This window comes from Siniperca chuatsi, linkage group LG16 (genome assembly GCF_020085105.1).
Source record: "Siniperca chuatsi isolate FFG_IHB_CAS linkage group LG16, ASM2008510v1, whole genome shotgun sequence".
Lineage (NCBI taxonomy): Eukaryota > Metazoa > Chordata > Actinopteri > Centrarchiformes > Sinipercidae > Siniperca > Siniperca chuatsi.
This window is the reverse complement of record NC_058057.1, coordinates 24,191,865-24,211,112: the sequence shown is the minus strand read 5'-3', so window position 1 is coordinate 24,211,112 and position 19,248 is coordinate 24,191,865. Positions and strand designations below refer to the sequence as shown.

The following is a 19,248-nucleotide window of genomic DNA, read 5'->3' as shown; positions in this document are numbered from 1 at the left end:
CTCTCCATTTTGTCCAACTGTCAACACCAGTGTTGATGGAGCAACACAATTAGAGTCTACACACATAATCAAAATTTCAGAGTTGATGCTTCTTTCATTAAAATTTAATGGATACAAACATATTAAAATTGGTCTGTTGTCTTTCTCCTGGTCCCCTCTTAGCTGCTCTCTTAAAGCCATCGAGGCGGCCATCGCAGCTCGTCAGTGGAAGAAAGCCGTCCACATCCTGGAGTTACAGGAGGATTCATCAGCAGCAAAATACTACGTGAAGATAGCTCAGTACTACGCCTCCATGCAGGACTATGAGGTGAGAGAGGTGGGACGAGGTATGGACGGAGCTAAAAATGGACGAAGAAGGAGAAGAAACGTTAAGGGGGGGGGGGATTAGACAGTTGACCTCCCTCTGATAATTGCTAAACACGGTATCTTCGTGCACTGATTTGTGTTTAAAATGAGCAGTTAAGTTGAAACAGTAACTGGCCTTTGTTCACTGGGTGGCACCAGATATTTCTGGTCTTATACCTGTGGTAGTTTAACAGATCAGCTGATATAACCGTTGGTCACTGTGCACAAAAAGATAGATTTTTTTTTTCTGATTGTTGTTTGCCTCTTTCAAATAGTGTGTGGAGTTGTTTGGCTAGCTTGTAGAGGATGTACAATGAGTATATAAACCGAAACATTAGTTGGTAAAGCTGCACTAATCAATATTTTGATGTTAACAATCCATTAAGTGACTACATATAGTGTGAAAGGTGTTGCTCACAGTGATGAACCCACAGAGAATTATTGTCGTTATCATCTGACTCTGCAGTTCCAATGAGCTCTACGGAGACATTTAGCATCTTTCAGCTCATTGCTTTGGTGTTATGGCCCACAACTTTTCTGTTTTTGTTTCCAGCAGCAGGCAGCTGTTTTCAGTGGAAAAAGCTGTGATAACCAACTGTATGCCACCTGCTCAACACCAAACGGCAGACAGACAAAGTTAGCGACTACCTGGTGAACATAGCGGAGCATCTGGCAGCTATAGAGCCAGATATTTCCCTCAGGTGTAGGTGGGAACCAAAAATAGAGCTAAAAGGGGAGTTAAAATTGGACTTAAGTTTGTCTGCTGGATGTGTAAATAGGTCACTGTTTGCTAGCATTACATTTTCTTCAAATATGTCCATCGATGGCAAGTATGTAAATAGCAGTAACCTAATTTGGACTTTTCTTAACAGACTCTTTGTTATTCACTATGATTGATTTATTTATATATATACTTACCTCATAAGAATACTGTATACGCCAGCCTAAATGCTGGTACATGTGGCTTTGTGGTCATGTGATCACCTGAGGTTAGTTTTGCTCCCTGAACACCACACCGGACAGTGACATGGAGACAGCCAGAGGGATGAAGTAGGCAGTGACATTTAGCCACCGGCAATTCATTTCTGCACATCTCCCAGGGACATATACCGGCACCCATAACAAACACATACACACACAACCTTGTACACATACACAAACCTTAGTTGAGTCTCCACTGAGCAGTGTGAGCTGTGTTTACTCGAGGGTGCTTTGGCAATAATGACAAGTTGGATGGTTGTAACAATAGTTGCCTAAATACCAGAAATACAGGACTGCTGAAACAGAGAAGAGAAAGAGAAATCTGGTATAAGTACAAAGAATAGAGGAAAAGGCAGAGAGATGATGATGATGATGATGATGATGATGATGATGATGATGATGATGATGGTGAAGCACAGTGTGCTCTGCTTATTCTGATGAGCTCAGCTGAGCCAAACAGCCTCCACGGACTGCCAGCCTCTGAAAATAGCAGGCCATTTTAGTCTGTTTGCTCTATGGGCATATTCACAGAAAGTAATTAAGATAACAAGCTCTTTGCTTTCCAACTTGTGGAAGTTGCAGGAAAGTATAATTCAGTGCAAACTCAAACAATGAAGGAAGCTCACACCTATGATTTCAATATAAAAATTATCACGAAAAAACAATGACTAAACATTTTTTAATCAGAACGGACGAGCAACCAGCACATACATTTGTTGCATTGATGCCAGTGTTAGTGCAAGTTCAATGGAATATACCTTTTGCCTTTATGTATCAAAAATCTATTCACATTGAAGTGGTGGATGCTTCCCTTGTCTTTCTCTCCAATCGTTCCTAAATTCTTCCATTAACTGTTACACACTATGGCAACAAATCACACTACTCTTTATGTTATTAGTACAGGTAGCTGTTCCTAATTCTGTTTTGTGTTTCTATGTGTTTTTATCCTGCATGAATGCCATTTTAATATATAAATATGCTGTGGATATGCCAGAAGCTTAAGAAGGTTTTAATTTTCAAGTGTGCTTTCAAAAATAATGTAAAGATTTTATATAGATTGCTTATGATATTCAGATTGTATTTTATATTTTTTTTTAGTGTATGTATTGTGTGTGTTAATGGCCTGTAGGTGGCAGAGCAACTGTTTGTAAAAGGAGGTCACATCAAAGATGCTATAGACATGTACACTGCAGCAGGACGCTGGGAGGAGGCTCATAAGGTTAGTATGGACACAAACTACACAAACAAGAATGTAAAATAAAGAGACCAATATGCATTTTTGTGGCAAATTAATACAGGTTAATTAAACTTTCCACTAAGATAAAATTTGACTAGCTGAAGGCTAAAATGTATAGGTTTTTAATTTCTTGCCTTTTCCTAATCCTGTCAAAGTTGAACAACATATTTAACCACCATAATGCTCAGAGTTTCACTTGTAAACATAGTATTTGATATATGTATATATATATATTTCAAATATGTCAATAATCATATGGACGACACAGGTGGACAACACTAATTAGATTATTTTTTAAAGGATATTTTGGCCCCTGATATTGGTCTAGCTATGAAACAGAGAAATTAAATGAAGCCATTGTCATTGCTTGGTGTGTTTTGTTCGCAGCTGGCAGTGAAGTGTATGACAGAGGAGGAAGTTATGGCTCTGTACATCAGCAGAGCTCAGGAGCTGGAGAGAGATGGGAAATTCAAGGAGGCTGAGAGGTAAATGGATATCACTTTATTTATAGTAATTTGTCGCATCATTGGCTGCTGGAAGCCTGAAAAATGGAGTACGGCAAAGTAACATGACTATGTTTGAAGTCATCTCTGACCTCAATTACAGCGAGGAAAAATAATAAAAACAGTATTTGACTGTTGACAGGTGGTAATTTCAGAGCCTGTTTTGACTCGGCTGTCTTTTCATTTTTTCCATTATGTCTAGACTTATTTACTTTTTAAAAGTGCTCTCTTACTTTTTTGACACTTGAACATTAAAAAACAAAACAGTTAAATTACTAATGGTTGCCTGGGTGTGTGTGTGTGTGTGTGTGTGTGTGTGTGTGTGTGCGTGTGTGTGTGTGCGCAGGCTGTTTGCCGCAGTGAAGCAGCCTGACCTCGCCATAACCATGTACAAGAAGAACCGGATGTTTGATGACGTTATTCGCCTGGTGGCCAAACATCACCCCGACTTGCTGACAGAGACCCACCTGCACCTGGCCAAGGTAGAGCACACTGGGATCAAGACTACAGTAGGAACTGGCAACTGGCAGATAATGGAGTTTCAACACCAATCTTGATAGCAACAACTGAAGCTGAAGGCCCAAAAATTCAAGAATTAATATTAGCCTGATAATCAGACCGAATTGCTGTTTCATTTCACTTCAGCCTGACACTGTGTTCATGTAAGCTGATTTCTTGTTTTTGATGATTGATTATTTTGGTTTGTCTTCCCTAATCAGTAACGAATGACAAATCCATCCCGAGGGTCATTTTCAATCGATACAGAAGCTGCGGTACTGATTGCTGATTGAGCAGTTAACTTAGTATTTTTCACCACAGTCAAAGAAATATGCAGATTGTAGAGTCGTTATTTCTGTGAGTAGACTTACAACAACCTGTCCAGCTGCGTCGCAGTCATCCAAGCTTGTAGCCATCTTTGTGGCCATTTTCTGTCACTTCTTTTAGCTAGGTAGCTAAATAGCTATGAAGGAAGATGATCTCCTCATTCTTTATCCCACCTACAAAGCTTTGATTGGATCGACTGGCTGTCAGTGGGCACAATAGCAGTGATTTAGAGTTCTGGAACGAGGTTAAGTATTAATAGGAAAACCTTAATGCAATAGCACTGTTCATAAGTTAAAGGCTCATTATGGAAGTCATTTGCATATTTAAATTACATCGAATTATTTTCCCTGTTCAACTTTTTCTAAGCGAGGCAAAGAAATCCAGATTGTTTACAGTTCACTTACAAACATCAGCATCCTCAAATTCTCGTAGCTCTTGTAAGATGAGTTAAAAAAAGTGGCAGAAGGACTGTGTGTGAAGTTAATCTTTTGGTCAGTGTCATTACTGCGCTGCTCAGCATCTTCATCAGCAATATTCAGACAGAAATGGATGACGTTTCCCATCAGAAAAGCTCTCATAGGCTCTCACACGGGCGGCTGTGGCTTAGTGGTAGAGCGGGTCGTCCGCCAATCAAGTGTGTGTGTGAATGATTAGTTACTTTGATGAGCAGTTAGCATGCCATCAGTGTATGAATGTGTGTGAATGGGGTGAATGTGATATGTAGTGTGTGAAGCGCTTTGAGCGGTCTGAAGACTAGAAAGGCGCTATACAAGTACAGTCCATTTACCATAATGCTCCATTTCTCAGTTACAAGTTAATCGTGATTTTGTTATGAGGGCTACTTTCGAGACCATTCTCTATCTCTTATGTAACAGCAGACAAATGTGTGTCCACAGTTTTGTCCACAGTTCCGATTGTCTTGTGAGAATTGCCCTGCAGTGCTTTAACCTCTAAGAAAAATTAGGAATGTCCCTAACTAAGAATTTCTTCCCACAGGTCAGCCCATGACGCAAAACGTATTTTTTGATGCTCACTTTTAGACCACACCCATGTCTTTAAGTCTCTAAGCTCCAGATAGTTGCAGCAAAGAAGACTCCAAAGAAATAGTTTTATCATTAAGTGGTTTTACTTGCTTTTATCAGCAGTTCTTCTTTTTGCTGTGTCACAAACTGAGAAAAGGGACATGAATTATAATCAATGCTGGATCATGCTGTTTTGTGAGGCCTTGCTGTACCTGATATGCATGTTATGTTGATATGTATGGTATAAATGTGTCTTGTAGGAGTTGGAGGCTGAATCCAGGTTCTCAGAGGCAGAGTACCACTTCATGGAGGCTGAAGAGTGGAAAGCTGCTGTCCACATGTACAGAGTCAATGATATGTGGGAGGAAGCACACAGGGTAGATACGGTCACATTTGTTTTCTTAGCTTAATCCCATTATATCTCCAAGATTATGTCCAAGAGTTTTGTACTCCAAATGTCTGAACTGTAGTTGTATATTTAAAAGCCTCGCCCCACATAACAAATGTGTACGGTAGCTATAGTACATCCCTTATAGTCCTTCATATCCACCTTTCACCTGTCGTTGGTGAAAAGTAAATAACACCATTCATGTGTCGTTAAACAAACCATAGCTCAGGTGGTTGAGTATAAAGGACTTTGATTAAAGACACCATGTATAGAATTAGAAAACTTCAGCCTTTGACGCCCATCTTAGTGGTAGCATCAAAAGAAGACGATGAGCCAGACTACATGGATCGAAGTCTAAAAAACTTCTCCAAACAAAAAGTTATGCCACAAAAATAATTTGGAAGATGCCATAATCACATAAAACACATAGTGGCTTTATTAAAGAAATTAAAAAACCGGGACAAATGAAAAATACGTCATTTTGATATTGCTATACAACAGAATACCATTTTGTGAATGTCGCTTAACCTGTCATTATAATTATAAATCTAAATTGTATTTAATTTTTTATCTGTGTGGCGCTCAATTTTAATATAGTTTACAGGGTAACACTTTACTTTAAGTCCCCCTATTTAGCATTTATAAGCAGTATAGAAACATTTTAATAAATGGTTTATAAGTCACTATAATATAGGTGTAAATGTTTATTAATGTATTTATCAACAACTGTATCTCCTCCTGTGAGCGCTCATAAATGGAGGCTGGTGTATAAACAGATAATGAATGATAATATAGTAAAAGTGTTTATTGCTGCTGTTGGGTCGGGAGCACAGTGCAACTTTATAGCTTCTATGAAATGTTTTTCTCTGGTATTATCTGTGGTAAGAGGTTAGGGAGCCACACCGCCGCAGGACTCCTATAGTGATATATACTTACACATATATTTGTACATGCGTGTGTGTGTGTGTGTCAGGTGGCTAAGAACCATGGAGGTGCTGGTGCCCAGAAGCAGGTGGCATACCTGTGGGCGAGGAGCCTGGGGGGAGAGGCGGCCGTCAAGCTACTCAACAAGTTTGGTCTCCTGGAATACGCCATTGAATCTGCTTCAAATAACTTGTGAGCTGCACCACAACACAAAGAACATACACTGTGATTCATCTTCATTTACTCGCGTCAAATGTGACCTGTTTATAATCTTAAGAGAAAATATTAAACATTAAGGTGATGAGTCAAACGCTTTTGGATTTACTTTGTATTGCCACTCATCTAGAGGTTTTATTAGTTTTACTGTCTGGCGGGGAGCTCCCAGCATTTACCCTCCACAAATGATATGCATCTTAAAAGTTTCTGAGTCATGATAGCCAATGATTCCCAAAAAAGAAGTGTGAATTGAAGTTTCTGGGCTAAATACAGTATATCAAGAGGGCATTGTAGCTGAGATCTGGGCCAGAACACTTTCCTTCAGGACATCCACCTGCTTTCTTTAATAAGCTCACTGACTTTTTATAGTCAGTCCATCCATCCATCCAAATAAATATTTATCCTGCAGTCAGTTATTGTATCGTAAAACCTGCCTGCTCTTTATTTACTCCCCAGCTCGTTTGACTTTGCCTTTGATTTGGCTCGTCTTTCATGTAAGGAAAAGATTCCTGAGATCCACCTCAAACATGCCATGTACCTGGAAGATGAGGTAAATGTGCTGCATATAGTAACCTGTCTGCTGTCTGTACCTCATTACCAAAACCACAAATCACATCATCTCAAAAAGCATATGAATACCTGCTACCAACCACTGGGTGTCCAGTGAAAGTTGGGCAGAATTACATGTCTATATTAATTTATTCATAACTGTTATGAAATGACGGTCAAAACTTCAAAATAAGACCAAGCTTGTAAAAATTAATTTTCCTTTAGTCAGCATACCTTCTTAAATGTGATAGTCGGATCCTATTAGAATGTATATTTCTTCTATATTCAACATGATACATTTTCATCAAATTTTATAAACATCTGATCAACAACATCCAGGAGTTCATCACCACAAACACACAATCACTGAGAGGGAACAAGATACTGTGTGATAATGTTTTACTAACTCTTGCAAACACGATACTAACCTTTGTGAACAAGATACTAACTGGAAAATGATAATAATTTGTGCAAATGAGATGATAACATGTGAGTACAAGATACTAAACGTATGTTGGACTGTTAAATAAAACATGCTGGAGAGTTTTGACTGTTTTATAACAGTCCAACAAACCTCTCTTGATATCAGTCCTGTAAATTTGATCATTCACTGATGTTGAATTTCTTCTCCCTGTCACTGAGAATGGTCTAGACTACATGTCAGGTCACTGTTTCATCTTCCAGGGCAAGTTTCCTGAGGCTGAGGTTGAGTTCATCAAAGCAGGAAAACCCAAAGAAGCCGTGTTCATGTGAGTACTGGAGGTGATGATGTGCTGACCGTGCTAACTCAGTGTTACTGTCAGCTAGTCAGGAGAATTATGGGTAGATTAATATCAACTTGAAGTCATTTACTAATTAAGTCATTTACTCAAGTACTGTACTTCAACACAAACATTTTACTCTACTACAGATGTGACAGTTTAAGTTACTTGTTACTCTACAGATTAAGAAAACATACAAAGAGCTTATAAAATATAATGCTTTGTTATAGATTGAACCACGCAACAGTTATACAATTAGAGTTAAAACGATTAGTTGATTAATCGATTAGTCAACTAAAAAAAAAAAAATCAATTAAGTATTTTGCATATCTTTTAATGCCAAACTTTCCAAGGTTCCACCTTCTCCAGTGTGAGGATTTGCTTTTTCCTTGTAATTATTTTAATAATTTTAGTTTATTTATTTTTAGTTTGTGCAATAGTTGGACAAAACAAGCTTTGTGAAGGTGTCACTTTGGGCTCTGGGTAATTTTGATGGGACTTTCTCGCTGTTTTTTTTTTTTTTTTTAAGTTTTACAAACCAATCAATCAACTGATCGAAAAAGTAATCTGCAGATTAATCAATAATGAAAATAATCATTAGTTGCAGCCTTATATAAATAGTTAGAAATTAGCTCCACCTCAACCAGCTACAACAGTAAAAGTGAAAGGTTGTTTTCACATTAATGAGTAATAAGAAACTAATGATATATAATAGTATAACAGTCACAGGGGACATTTTTCTGTATTGATTACTTTTACTTTTAATACTTTAAGTACATTTTCCTGATTATACTTCCATAATTTCACTTAAGTAACATTTCCAATGCAGGACTTTTACTTGTTATGAAATATTTTTATAGAGAGGTATTAGTGCGTTTACTTAAGTAAATGATCTAAATACTTACTCTACCACTATTGCAGATATTGTTTGCATATTTGTTCCTTATTTACTACAAATCCTGCGCTCTTAACATTATTGATGACCATTTCTCAAAGCATGCCATATGTTTAGGAATTGTTTTCCCAACTTCCAGGCAGCCCCTGCTTTCAGTTCATTTCAGTAAGCTATGAAACTCAACTTGTTCAAAGTTGCTGTTCATTAACTAGTTGGCTCACTAACACTGATATTTACAGAGAGTATCCAGTTTATGCCCTGTTTCGTGTTCCATTTCTACACATAGGATTTTAACTACTTCTAAAAACGTCTGTGTTTTTCATATTGCTTTTTGGGCATGTCCAGGTACGTCCACAACAAGGACTGGGCCAGTGCGCAGCGGGTGGCTGAGGGCCACGATCCAGAGAGTGTGTCTGAGGTTCTGGTCGGCCAAGGCAAGTTCTGCTTTGAACAGAAAGATTTCCAGAAGGCTGAAGCCTTCCTGCTCCGAGCCCAGAGACCTGAACTTGCTGTTAAAAATTACAAGGTAACTAAGTATAAGAGCCAAACTGGCTTTAGCAAAAACAAGAAAAGAGTTGCAAAATGTTCAAAGCAAAAACAATTTCTTTATTTTACTAAAATTCTACAGAAGAGATTTGTCTAAAATTGCTGATCAAACAATGCACTGATGTTGTCACATTTCTGATTTTTCTGATCTTCCTTATGGTTGGTTGGTTCTTTTATTTATGTCCATATTTTTTGTCTGTTTGTGTTGATCAGGAAGCAGACATGTGGAGTGATGCCATGCGTATCTGTAAGGAGTATCTCCCCAACAAGCTCTCCATGCTCCAAGAGGAGTACGAGAAGGAGACCTCCAAGAAGGGAATCCGGTGAGATTAAGACCGAAAAATAGAAGAAATCAATGGGCCTTATTTCTTGTAATGGTCATTTACTTCATTGTAGTCCAGAGAGCTTTAAAATGGTGATTTAATGATATAGTGATTTAATCTTCCCCCACATAACCGTAAAAACTGTAGGAAATCTGTGATGCCTTTCTGCTTAAATGAAAAGAAGCACAGTCACTGAAGCTTTATCTTGTTATAGTTACTACAGTAGCAACAGCAGATGCCAAAAGCCTTGTCAACTTGACTCATAATTATAGATCAGAGATTTGGTATTTGTGGGACATTATTTTAAGAGTCTTTCTATTACATTTTGTTGACCTGTTATGTTAATAAGAAACCCCTTAAAAGCCAGAAGGAAACCGCAAAACCCACTATGAAACATTTTGTACGCTCCCAGCATTCACCCACCAGTATAATCTATGCACAAAGAGTCAGTTTGATGGTTCATTAAAACACCGCTCATGTGTGATTCCAAATTGAAACTACCAACGAGGAATAGCTCGTTAGCCAGCAGACCAGCAGCATGCAGCATGCAGCTCTTATCCTCCTCCCATCGCTTCTCACTCTTTAATGACTCGTGGGAGAAAACATCAAAAGTTACCAGCAGAAACGAATGAGGAAGTGTGGGTTAAAGTGAGAAAACACTGAATTATTCCTGCAGTGTATAATATCTGAGGCTCCAGATAAATGCAAGGCTTCCCATTTCTTATAGGCATCTGCAAACCATAATTGAATTTTAGTTTGCTAATAGATGATGATTGCCTTTTCAGCTCAAGGATGCACATGACTTTAATCTTAATGAAAAGTAAGGCAATGAAAAAGACAGAGATCTATCTGTATCTACATCCACTGTGATTAAAAAGGGTGAACTGTGGACATGATTCCTGCAAGTCACGTGCTATGATATATTTAAAGTTTTCGAACGGCGAAAACTATGGAGTTGAATGTATTTGTTCCACATTCATTGCAGCCCAACTGGAGTGAAAATAACCGTTTTAAGCTCCTTTGAAAGACAGTGTTATCAAACCAGTAAGGAAGAATATTTTTGTATGAAAAGTCATGAAAACAATTACAACTATTTTACATTATTGCTTCAGTGGGAACACTGAAAGACTGTTTTCTGTTGGATACATTGATACCTGATGATAAAATTGGCTACTGATCAGAAATTGAAGAGACATGACGGAACGATTGCTCTGAGAGGTATTGACTGTTGGTGGCACGCTCTGGTGCAGCGGCTTTCTCTCTGTTTGTTTACAGTGTAAACAACAGTGCACATTAAAATAATCCTGCCTCTTAAAACAATTTTGCACATTTTAATGTTTTATTCAGTATCATATTCTATTTCCTTCAGTTTTTCTTAAGTTCTTGCAAGTTGCACTCTCTAATCTTGGAATCACAAGACTGTGTTTCGCTGTATGCAGGTATAATAACAGTAAAATATTATTTAATTATCTTGATTGAAATTTTAAGTAAAAGCAAGATTACTTTTTTGTTGCTAATTGGCCAAGGTATCAAGAATCTATCATTCACGGTTTCCAACATGTTTAATACTGCCATGTTTTATATTTGATGTTGTCCCTCAAATGAGCCTCAAATAAAATGAATTGGTTGGTGTTTCCTGATGTGACTCTGTGTGTGTGTTTGGTGTTTCAGGGGTGTGGAGGGCCTGCTGGAACAGGCCAGGGAGTGGGAGCAGTCAGGTGAGTACTCCCGGGCCGTGGAGTGTTACCTGAAGGTGAAGGACGACTCCAACACTGCCCTGATGGAGAAGTGCTGGATGAAGGTAAAAGACATAAATACAGTACCCTTTCTTGCCATATAGTGCTGAGAATTAGTCACTAACTATTTTGATAATCGATTAATCGTTTATGAGGGGTCGTCAGATCATTCACAGGACAAGAAAGCAAGAAAAAAAACATTTATGCTAAAGAAAATTCTATTAACTTTTTTTCAGACAGTCTGGTTACTGGATAATTAAATCTCTCCTCAAATAAAACTCTTTGGTTGATCTGGTCATTATCCATAGACATATGCAACCAGTGATGATGGATCATGAGTAGAAATAGCTTACTTTTAAGGGGTCACAAGCCAAAAATTGATTATTTGCTGTTTTTCTCTGTTTTATATCGTCATCAACTACACATCTTTGGGTTTTGGACTGTTTCTCAGGCAAAAAATGCAATCTAAAAACGTCACCATGTACTATGGGAAATTGTGATGGGCATTTTTCAAATTTTTTTGGACATTTTATAGTCCCAATGATTAATTGATTGATCAATAAAAATATTGACAGACTAATTGAAAGTGAAAATAATTGTTAGTTCTATAGAAAATCAGCTTATAAGTCTTAATTATAGAAAAGAATACAGCTGTTTCTCTAAAATGTTTTCGTAAACAAGTAACATGGCTTCAGAGAAACACTAATGGAGGAGAGATAGAAAAAGAGGCACAGACACAAGTATTAAACTCTTTCTAATGTTTGCTGTCAACTACTTTATGTGTTGATGTATTATGACATGGCCGTTGTTACTTCTAATCTGAATTAGTCGATTACATGATTAGTTGATCAACAGAAAAATAATCTGCATCTAATATTTTTAATAATCAAATAATCGTTTCAGTTGCTTAATCAAACAAAAATGACAAACATTCACTAGTTCCAGCTTCTCAAATATGAACATTTTTTCTCAGTTTTTTTATTATTTTATTATTTTAAATTTTAAATCTTTGGGTTTTGGACAAGACATTTAAAATTGTAATTTTTCATAAATTCGGACAAAATAACTAATTGATTAATCAAAAAAAGATAATTGAGTGATTAATCGTTAATCAAAACAATAATTAGTTGCCGACCTATTAGAAATATCACACAGCTTTTTATCATTTAAAGCATGTTACCAAGATGCTGGAAAAACTTCTTTTTAAGACTTTATCACCAACTGCTTTCAGAATTAGAACTGGAAATGGTTTTGTTTGTTTGTGATAATTGTACTACCTACTGACAGTTGCTGTAGTGTCAATGTATTCATTTGTTAAGATGATAGATGAAGCACATTTTACATTATATTCATAGTTATCTTGACATCTTACAACCAAATATTATGGGTTAAAATTCATAATTTTACGCCATTCTGCCTTTGTTAATGATGCTTTTGAAATACTTTTGCCATTTTGTGTGTGTGTGTGTGTGTGTGTGTGTGTGTGTGTGTGTGTGTTTCCAGGCAGCAGAGTTGTCCATCAAGTTCCTCAGTGGAGATCGAGCGGTGGAGGTGATCCAAGTGGTCGGACCACGACTCACGCAGCTGAGGAAGTATAACGCTGTGGGTGAACACAAACACACATACACCATGTCTCGGCACAAATTGGCCTTGTTTTCACCTGTTTAATAAAAAGAACCAACTGAGTAAACATTTTGTCAATTGAATACATTCATCCAAACATACTTGCATGTGTCAGTTTCATCTTTTATATAGACATCATACAAGTGTTTTTAATTTGCCCAATTTTTCTCCTGTTGTGTTTGTGCTCCCCTGTTTAAGGCTGCCGAGCTCTACCTAAACATGGACCTCATCAAACAGGCAATCGATGTCTTTATTGAGGGTGAGGAGTGGAACAAAGCCAAGAGAGTCGCCAAGGAGCTGGAGCCGAGGTTTAAAGACACAGACACATTCACATATACAGCACATACACACGCACTTGAATATATCATAGTTAATATTGTTAGAAGCAAAACGGTGGAAAAGTCAAAGTTTTTCAGTGTGATACCACCTTATTTAAACATACTTATAACCTCATAAAAATACAGTGAATTGTCTTCAGTTCGGAATAACTTCTAATATATTTTACTGTCTTATATATCCTATATCTTATTACTCTGATCTCGCAGGTATGAGGACTATGTGGACCAGAAATACAAAGAGCACCTTAAGAACCAAGGAAAAGTTGACTCTGTACGTACAATTACACACTCTGTTACATACCGGCTCTAACATGTCAATCTAATACTGTAAGTTTGAGCCTGATTGGGACAAAATATGAGGCATCCTTTACTCACTCAAATCCATGTGGTCCGGAGGAATCACTGGTGGTAAATGATCATATTGCACAGTAAATTAACCAGTCTAAAGGAAACAAAAACATTTACCAAACAAGAGTTTGTTGTGTACATTTTACTGAGATTACATGATTTCTGGTTGTTCAAAGTCAAAGTTGCAAAATTTCCATTGTACTTTTGACAAATGTCATTTTACAAAAAATGAACAAAGCAAGATAGAAAACATTACTTAAATACTTTAAATGGTCTAATTTCAGTTTTTTTATGACTGTGTGTCTAGCTGGTGGGTGTGGATGTGGTGGCAGCCCTGGACATGTATGCAGAGAGAGGCCAGTGGGAGAAATGTCTGGATACAGCATCTAAACTGGTACTGAATACACAATCAGCCTTACTCTCTTGGTTATTTGATAAAAGGTTAAATGTTTGTAAAAATTTTGATTACGGACAAGGCATTTAGTTAAAAAATCTCTAGAGCAGTTAGGAAAACGTGTATGGGGCAAATAAACAAGTAAGTACAAGTAAAACTGCATGAATGGGAAGTTTTCCTTTTTGAATAAAAAAAGCTTGAAAATGTTAACATACTGCATTTCAGTTACACTTAGTCGTTTGGAGTTTTTTTGGGCCACCACAGTTAATATCATGTAGTCAGGGGATCTGGTCATAAAACCACATCAACAGCAGCTGTTCAGTCTATTCATGTCAGCGCTCCTGACTGTCCCTGTCGTGTTTTGTCAGAACTTTAAGATCCTCCATAAGTACGTCGCTCTGTACGCTACACACCTCATCAAGGAGGAAGAGGCTGTGAAGGCTCTGCAGCTCTACATACAGCACGGAGCACCACCTAACCCTCAGGTACCGTATACACACTTTAATATAATACTCCTTATTCCTGGAAAACTGCTTCCAGTCATTTATTATCTTTCACACTCAGTGGACACCTCATTAGGTATGCCTTTCTCATACTTCCTGTTTTGCTGCCATGAATTTAACGCCTGGATTCAGTAAGGTTCTGGAAACACACTTTTAAGGTTTCTCACAAACTTATGCTTCAGTACATGTCAGCCTAACTTCCTAAATGCCACTTATGGGCATTTAAGATGAAATAGTATGGGAAAATATTCTGTGAGACTGGAGATTGTAGGTCATAGGTTATCTAGTCGTATCAAACTAATACAGACATTTACTCCTGCTGAAATTACTGATTCAATCCATTCAGTGTCAGACCTTGTTGAATGGTAAAATTAATGCCAGACTTAACCACAAAAATCCACATAATATAAATATGGCTAAAGTCTAGCCAGTTTACTGTGTTTTCACTTTAACTTTAACTTGTTTATTAGAGCTACAACCACACCATAAAACGCCCATACATTTCACCTTTTTTACTCTCAGAACTTTAACATCTACAAGCGCCTGTTCCTGGACCTGATCAACCTTCCTGACACTGATGGATCAGAGTCTTACCGAATGTGGGCCGACCTTCGCAATTTCCTGCTGCAGCTGGTAAATCACAACATGTTTCAAAGAAACTGTGGTTAATCTCCAGACTAGCTTAGACCATCTAAGCTGAAAAGCATCATCTAATGTTGAGTGCAACGCAAAATGGGTTCACTCCTGTAGTTTTACCGGTTTGTAAAATTCCTTGATATATTATGTGTATTTCCTGATGATATTCCACAACTATTCTCATAACTGTAACTCCACTTTTTGTGATGCCTGTGTTATGTGTGTGTGTGTGTGTGTGTGTGTGTGTGTGACTTCAGTGTGAGAACATGTCCAGGTCAGCCGAGGCCAACTCTCCAGCTCATGAAGACTTTGAACAGTTACTGCTGATCGCTCACTACTACGCCACGCGGTCCGCCGCCAAAGGAGTCGAGCAGCTGGTACACGAAACACAGAAACACTCAGAGAGGATCTTTTACCTTTTACCTGCCTAGATAGAGAATATTTCAGTTCAGTTTTTAACAGAAAGTGGGGCTAAATTCACATATGCACAATTAAATTGGATCTTTTTGTTTGATTTGCTTCTTGTGTACATGCTGAGGGGGAACTGTGGGGAACGATGCATCTCACCACCAGGTCAAAATTGACTGGTACATATTTATAACATGCAGTCTTTGCCTATGAAGGACTCAGAAAATAATCAATATGCCAAAAGAAGAAACAACAGGAAATGCCACTATTTTGTATTGTTCCAGAACAAACTTACACCTCTGATAGATAATTGATCTTTTTAATATCAGAGCTTCGCTCTCTACTTTTCCCTCCACAGCCGGAGGTGACAGGTTGACTTTTCTGCTGTGTATTTTCAGATCAGTGCAGCAGCCAAGCTGTCAGTGTCTCTGCTGCGTCACACTGAGCTCATTCCTGCAGACAAGGCTTTCTACGAGGCCGGCCTGGCCTGCAGGGTGGGTCCACCAATGGGAGAGGAAGACAAAGTAGTTCTTCCACTTCAGATTATCAGATTTATGGGGTCTCTGTACTCATTAACTGGTACAAAATGCTCCTTTCATACTTCAGTTTTAGTGTTGTTATATTCTTCCTACCTGGTTTGTAATTCCTGTCTGGCTTAGGTTCTAAATAGAAAAGCACCATCCCATTTGTGAAAGAAATTAGAACATTAATTCTGCTATATTCCTGTAAATGGACCAATTTGTAAAATTCCTAGATATTTTGCAAATTCCCTAAAAAAATATAAATAAATAAATAAATAAAAATCCATGACTTTCCGCGTCTGAAGTACGTCTCAAAATGTCCTGATATATTCCAGGACTCCCATGACTAGAGGCAAACCTAGAATCCATTTTAGTTTTGAAAATGTTATGCATCTCTTTGTGGTCCATTAATTTGCTCTGGAAGCAGTCAGAATAGTAGTATTAAGTTTTTTTAATGGCTCTTGAAGTGTGAATTTGACAATTATTTGGGGCATTTTGGGGGAAAACCTGAATGTATATTTCAAATATTTGTTCTAGAAGACCATCCCAATTCCTCTCACTGATACTAATCTTTTTTTTAACCTGGCAGGCTGTTGGCTGGGAGAACATGGCCTTCATCTTCCTCAATCACTTCCTAGATCTGTGTGATGTGAGTATAATGAAATGTTACTGTACTTAAAAACGACCTAAAATCCAGTATGTTATGGATATCAGAAATCCTTCCCAACACCATAAATTAGGTTTTCTGTTTGCAAATGGAAAGCCAGTCAAAAGAAGCTAGGTGTAAGTTTGAGCTTTTATCAACAGGTTATAAATATATGACAATTCCCATCATGAATCTCGCCTCTTTAGTGAAATCTGTTTGATCTGTTTTAATATCTGATTGGTTGATTTCTGTCTCCAGGCGGTTGACGAGGGGACCCTCGACGCTCTGGACCACTCTGACTTCCTGGACACCGACATTCCCTTTGAGGTTCCAGTTCCCACCAAACTCTGTGTCACTGTAAGACCTCCTTCGACCGAAACACACAACCAAACACACGCCTGAACACCCCACTGGACACACTGTGGTCAGACTGATAAATGGGGCCAATATTGGTGCTGTGTTATAAATCAGATCTGGTTCAGTTAGTACCACATCCATCTTTGATGCTGGGGGAAGCTGACAATAAATGGAGCTTGAGCAGCTCCAGGCAGGAAATCATTAGTCCCACACAGATCAGCTGATCATCAGCTGTTCTTAAAGTCACACAACAGATCGGTCTATTTAACCGCCCTGTCTTCAGTAGTAGCCAGAAATGATCAGACCCGATAATATAGAGCAGTCGTAGGCAAATAGCGTCCCGTGAGCCAAATCTGGCCCTCTAACAACAATATTTGTTTTCACTTTTATAGCTCACATTAAAACTTTTACATGATTTTTCATGAATCTACTCTAGATAACAATATAAACAATAAAACAGTATGAATATAAGGATATGTAAATCCCAATAAATATGACCTCGTTAGGCAGCCATATATGAAACAGGCCACTCTTTATTGTGTGTGGATAATAATCAATTACATGTCCAACCTCTCCGCAGTGTAACACAGACCATACGTTCATGCATATGAGTCAGTTTTTACCAAATCACTATTACTATAGCTGCTGTACCTCTGTTAGCACAAACTTACAGGAAAAATTACATCTGCCTTCGGACACAATCCTAAAACAAACTTAAATTTTATTCTAAAATTAATTGAAAGACATAAATGCATGTTTAAGACGCATAGGCCTGTTTTTCCAATCCGCCTGTATAACGTTGGCCCCCTAATGAACAGTGTTGAAATAAACTGGCCCATGGCTGAACTTAATTGCGGGCCAATCATCACAAAACTTACAGGATGTGTCCACATAAGTACCTAAAACATATCCTGAAAGTTTCCTTCAAATCGACCACTAGGGGGGCGCTACAAATGTAAAAAAATGTGCGTGGTATAACACGAATCAGGCTATGAATCAGGAATTGTTTGTTTTCTTCATTCTATTTGTGAAAATGCAAAACAATGGGAGATTTCACTGCTGTTTTCACGTCTAGGCCACATTTGACCAGGTCCACCAACGGTCTGTGTTGACTTGAACCCCAGAATTGCCTCTTGCGGCTATATTTATTGTTTTTATTATTCATGTTTGTTTATTTTTGGTAACTCTTTTAACTACTGTTTGTGATGAGTGGTATCAGGGCTTTTAATTAGCTAAGTTAACTAATCATCAATAAGCCATTAAGTCATTTATGTAGCAAAAACGCTGGCATTTTTTGGTTACAGCTTCTTAAATATGAGGATTTTTTCATTTAGTTTCATACCACTGTAAATTCAATATCTTGTTTTTTGGACTCTTGGCTGGACAAATTGGAAAATTTTGCAAATAACAGATCAATCAATAATCAATAATAAAAATAATCGTTAGTCGCTGCCCTAGTTCCTTGTTAAATAGCGTTAAAAAGAGTCTCCGCTAACTGAATAGTCTTAATTAGTCTTTTTTTTTAACTCTGTTCCTGTTTGTGCTGGAGGATGCTGTCTACAAACAGACCTGGATGTTGTGTTTGTGTGTTACAGGACGCCCAGCGGGAGCAGATCCGTGACTGGGTGCTGATGGTGTCCATGGACAATCGGTTGGAGCAGGTTCTGCCGCGTGACGAGAGGAACTCGTACGAAGCCTCGCTGGTGGCCGCCAACACCGGCCTTCGCTCTCTGCCCTGTGTCCTCACCGGTAATACACACACACACACACACACACACACACACACACACACACAGATACATACAAACACATACTCATCAAATCTGGTGAATTCCAAACTGAAAAGAGATCAGAGGGAAAATATAAAGTTTTGTGAGGAAATTCGATGCAAAAGGAAAATAGCAAAACATTTGCATGAAAAGCAAAGAAAAAAACATTCAATCTTTGTGAAAAAAAGATGAATGAATGTACAAAAATACTGTCAAGCACCAAATGCTGGCAAACTTAATAACTTAATCTTGTTGGGATAATACATATCCTTCGTTATGTAGAGTTTTCATGCTTTACCTGTTGATGAATACAGAAAACTCTCTTTAATACAGTCCTGGCTCCACAAAGCAAAACTCAGTGGCAGCATAGGTTTATGCTTGTCAAAAACACGTCCAATAGTCTAGATATTCCCAAAACAAACAAGGTCACAAAGAGGGTTGTGTATGGCTCTTC

At 38.0% G+C, this 19,248-nt stretch overlaps 1 protein-coding gene across 1 annotated transcript in view; it reads left to right on the top strand.

Annotated features, from left to right (window-relative positions):
* ift172 (intraflagellar transport 172) overlaps positions 1–19,248 on the top strand; it is a 43,243-nt gene that overhangs the window by 21,608 nt on the left and 2,387 nt on the right. The window contains exons 25-46 of the mRNA XM_044168995.1: positions 163–307; positions 2,456–2,545; positions 2,951–3,048; positions 3,413–3,548; positions 5,174–5,290; positions 6,275–6,417; positions 6,898–6,991; positions 7,675–7,739; positions 8,992–9,172; positions 9,406–9,515; positions 11,187–11,316; positions 12,755–12,853; positions 13,073–13,182; positions 13,420–13,483; positions 13,868–13,954; positions 14,323–14,439; positions 14,980–15,090; positions 15,351–15,470; positions 15,900–15,995; positions 16,612–16,671; positions 16,927–17,025; positions 18,621–18,774. Coding sequence (XP_044024930.1) covers positions 163–307; positions 2,456–2,545; positions 2,951–3,048; positions 3,413–3,548; positions 5,174–5,290; positions 6,275–6,417; positions 6,898–6,991; positions 7,675–7,739; positions 8,992–9,172; positions 9,406–9,515; positions 11,187–11,316; positions 12,755–12,853; positions 13,073–13,182; positions 13,420–13,483; positions 13,868–13,954; positions 14,323–14,439; positions 14,980–15,090; positions 15,351–15,470; positions 15,900–15,995; positions 16,612–16,671; positions 16,927–17,025; positions 18,621–18,774 — 2,426 coding nt within the window. The remainder of the gene's footprint in view (positions 1–162; positions 308–2,455; positions 2,546–2,950; positions 3,049–3,412; positions 3,549–5,173; positions 5,291–6,274; positions 6,418–6,897; positions 6,992–7,674; positions 7,740–8,991; positions 9,173–9,405; positions 9,516–11,186; positions 11,317–12,754; positions 12,854–13,072; positions 13,183–13,419; positions 13,484–13,867; positions 13,955–14,322; positions 14,440–14,979; positions 15,091–15,350; positions 15,471–15,899; positions 15,996–16,611; positions 16,672–16,926; positions 17,026–18,620; positions 18,775–19,248) is intronic.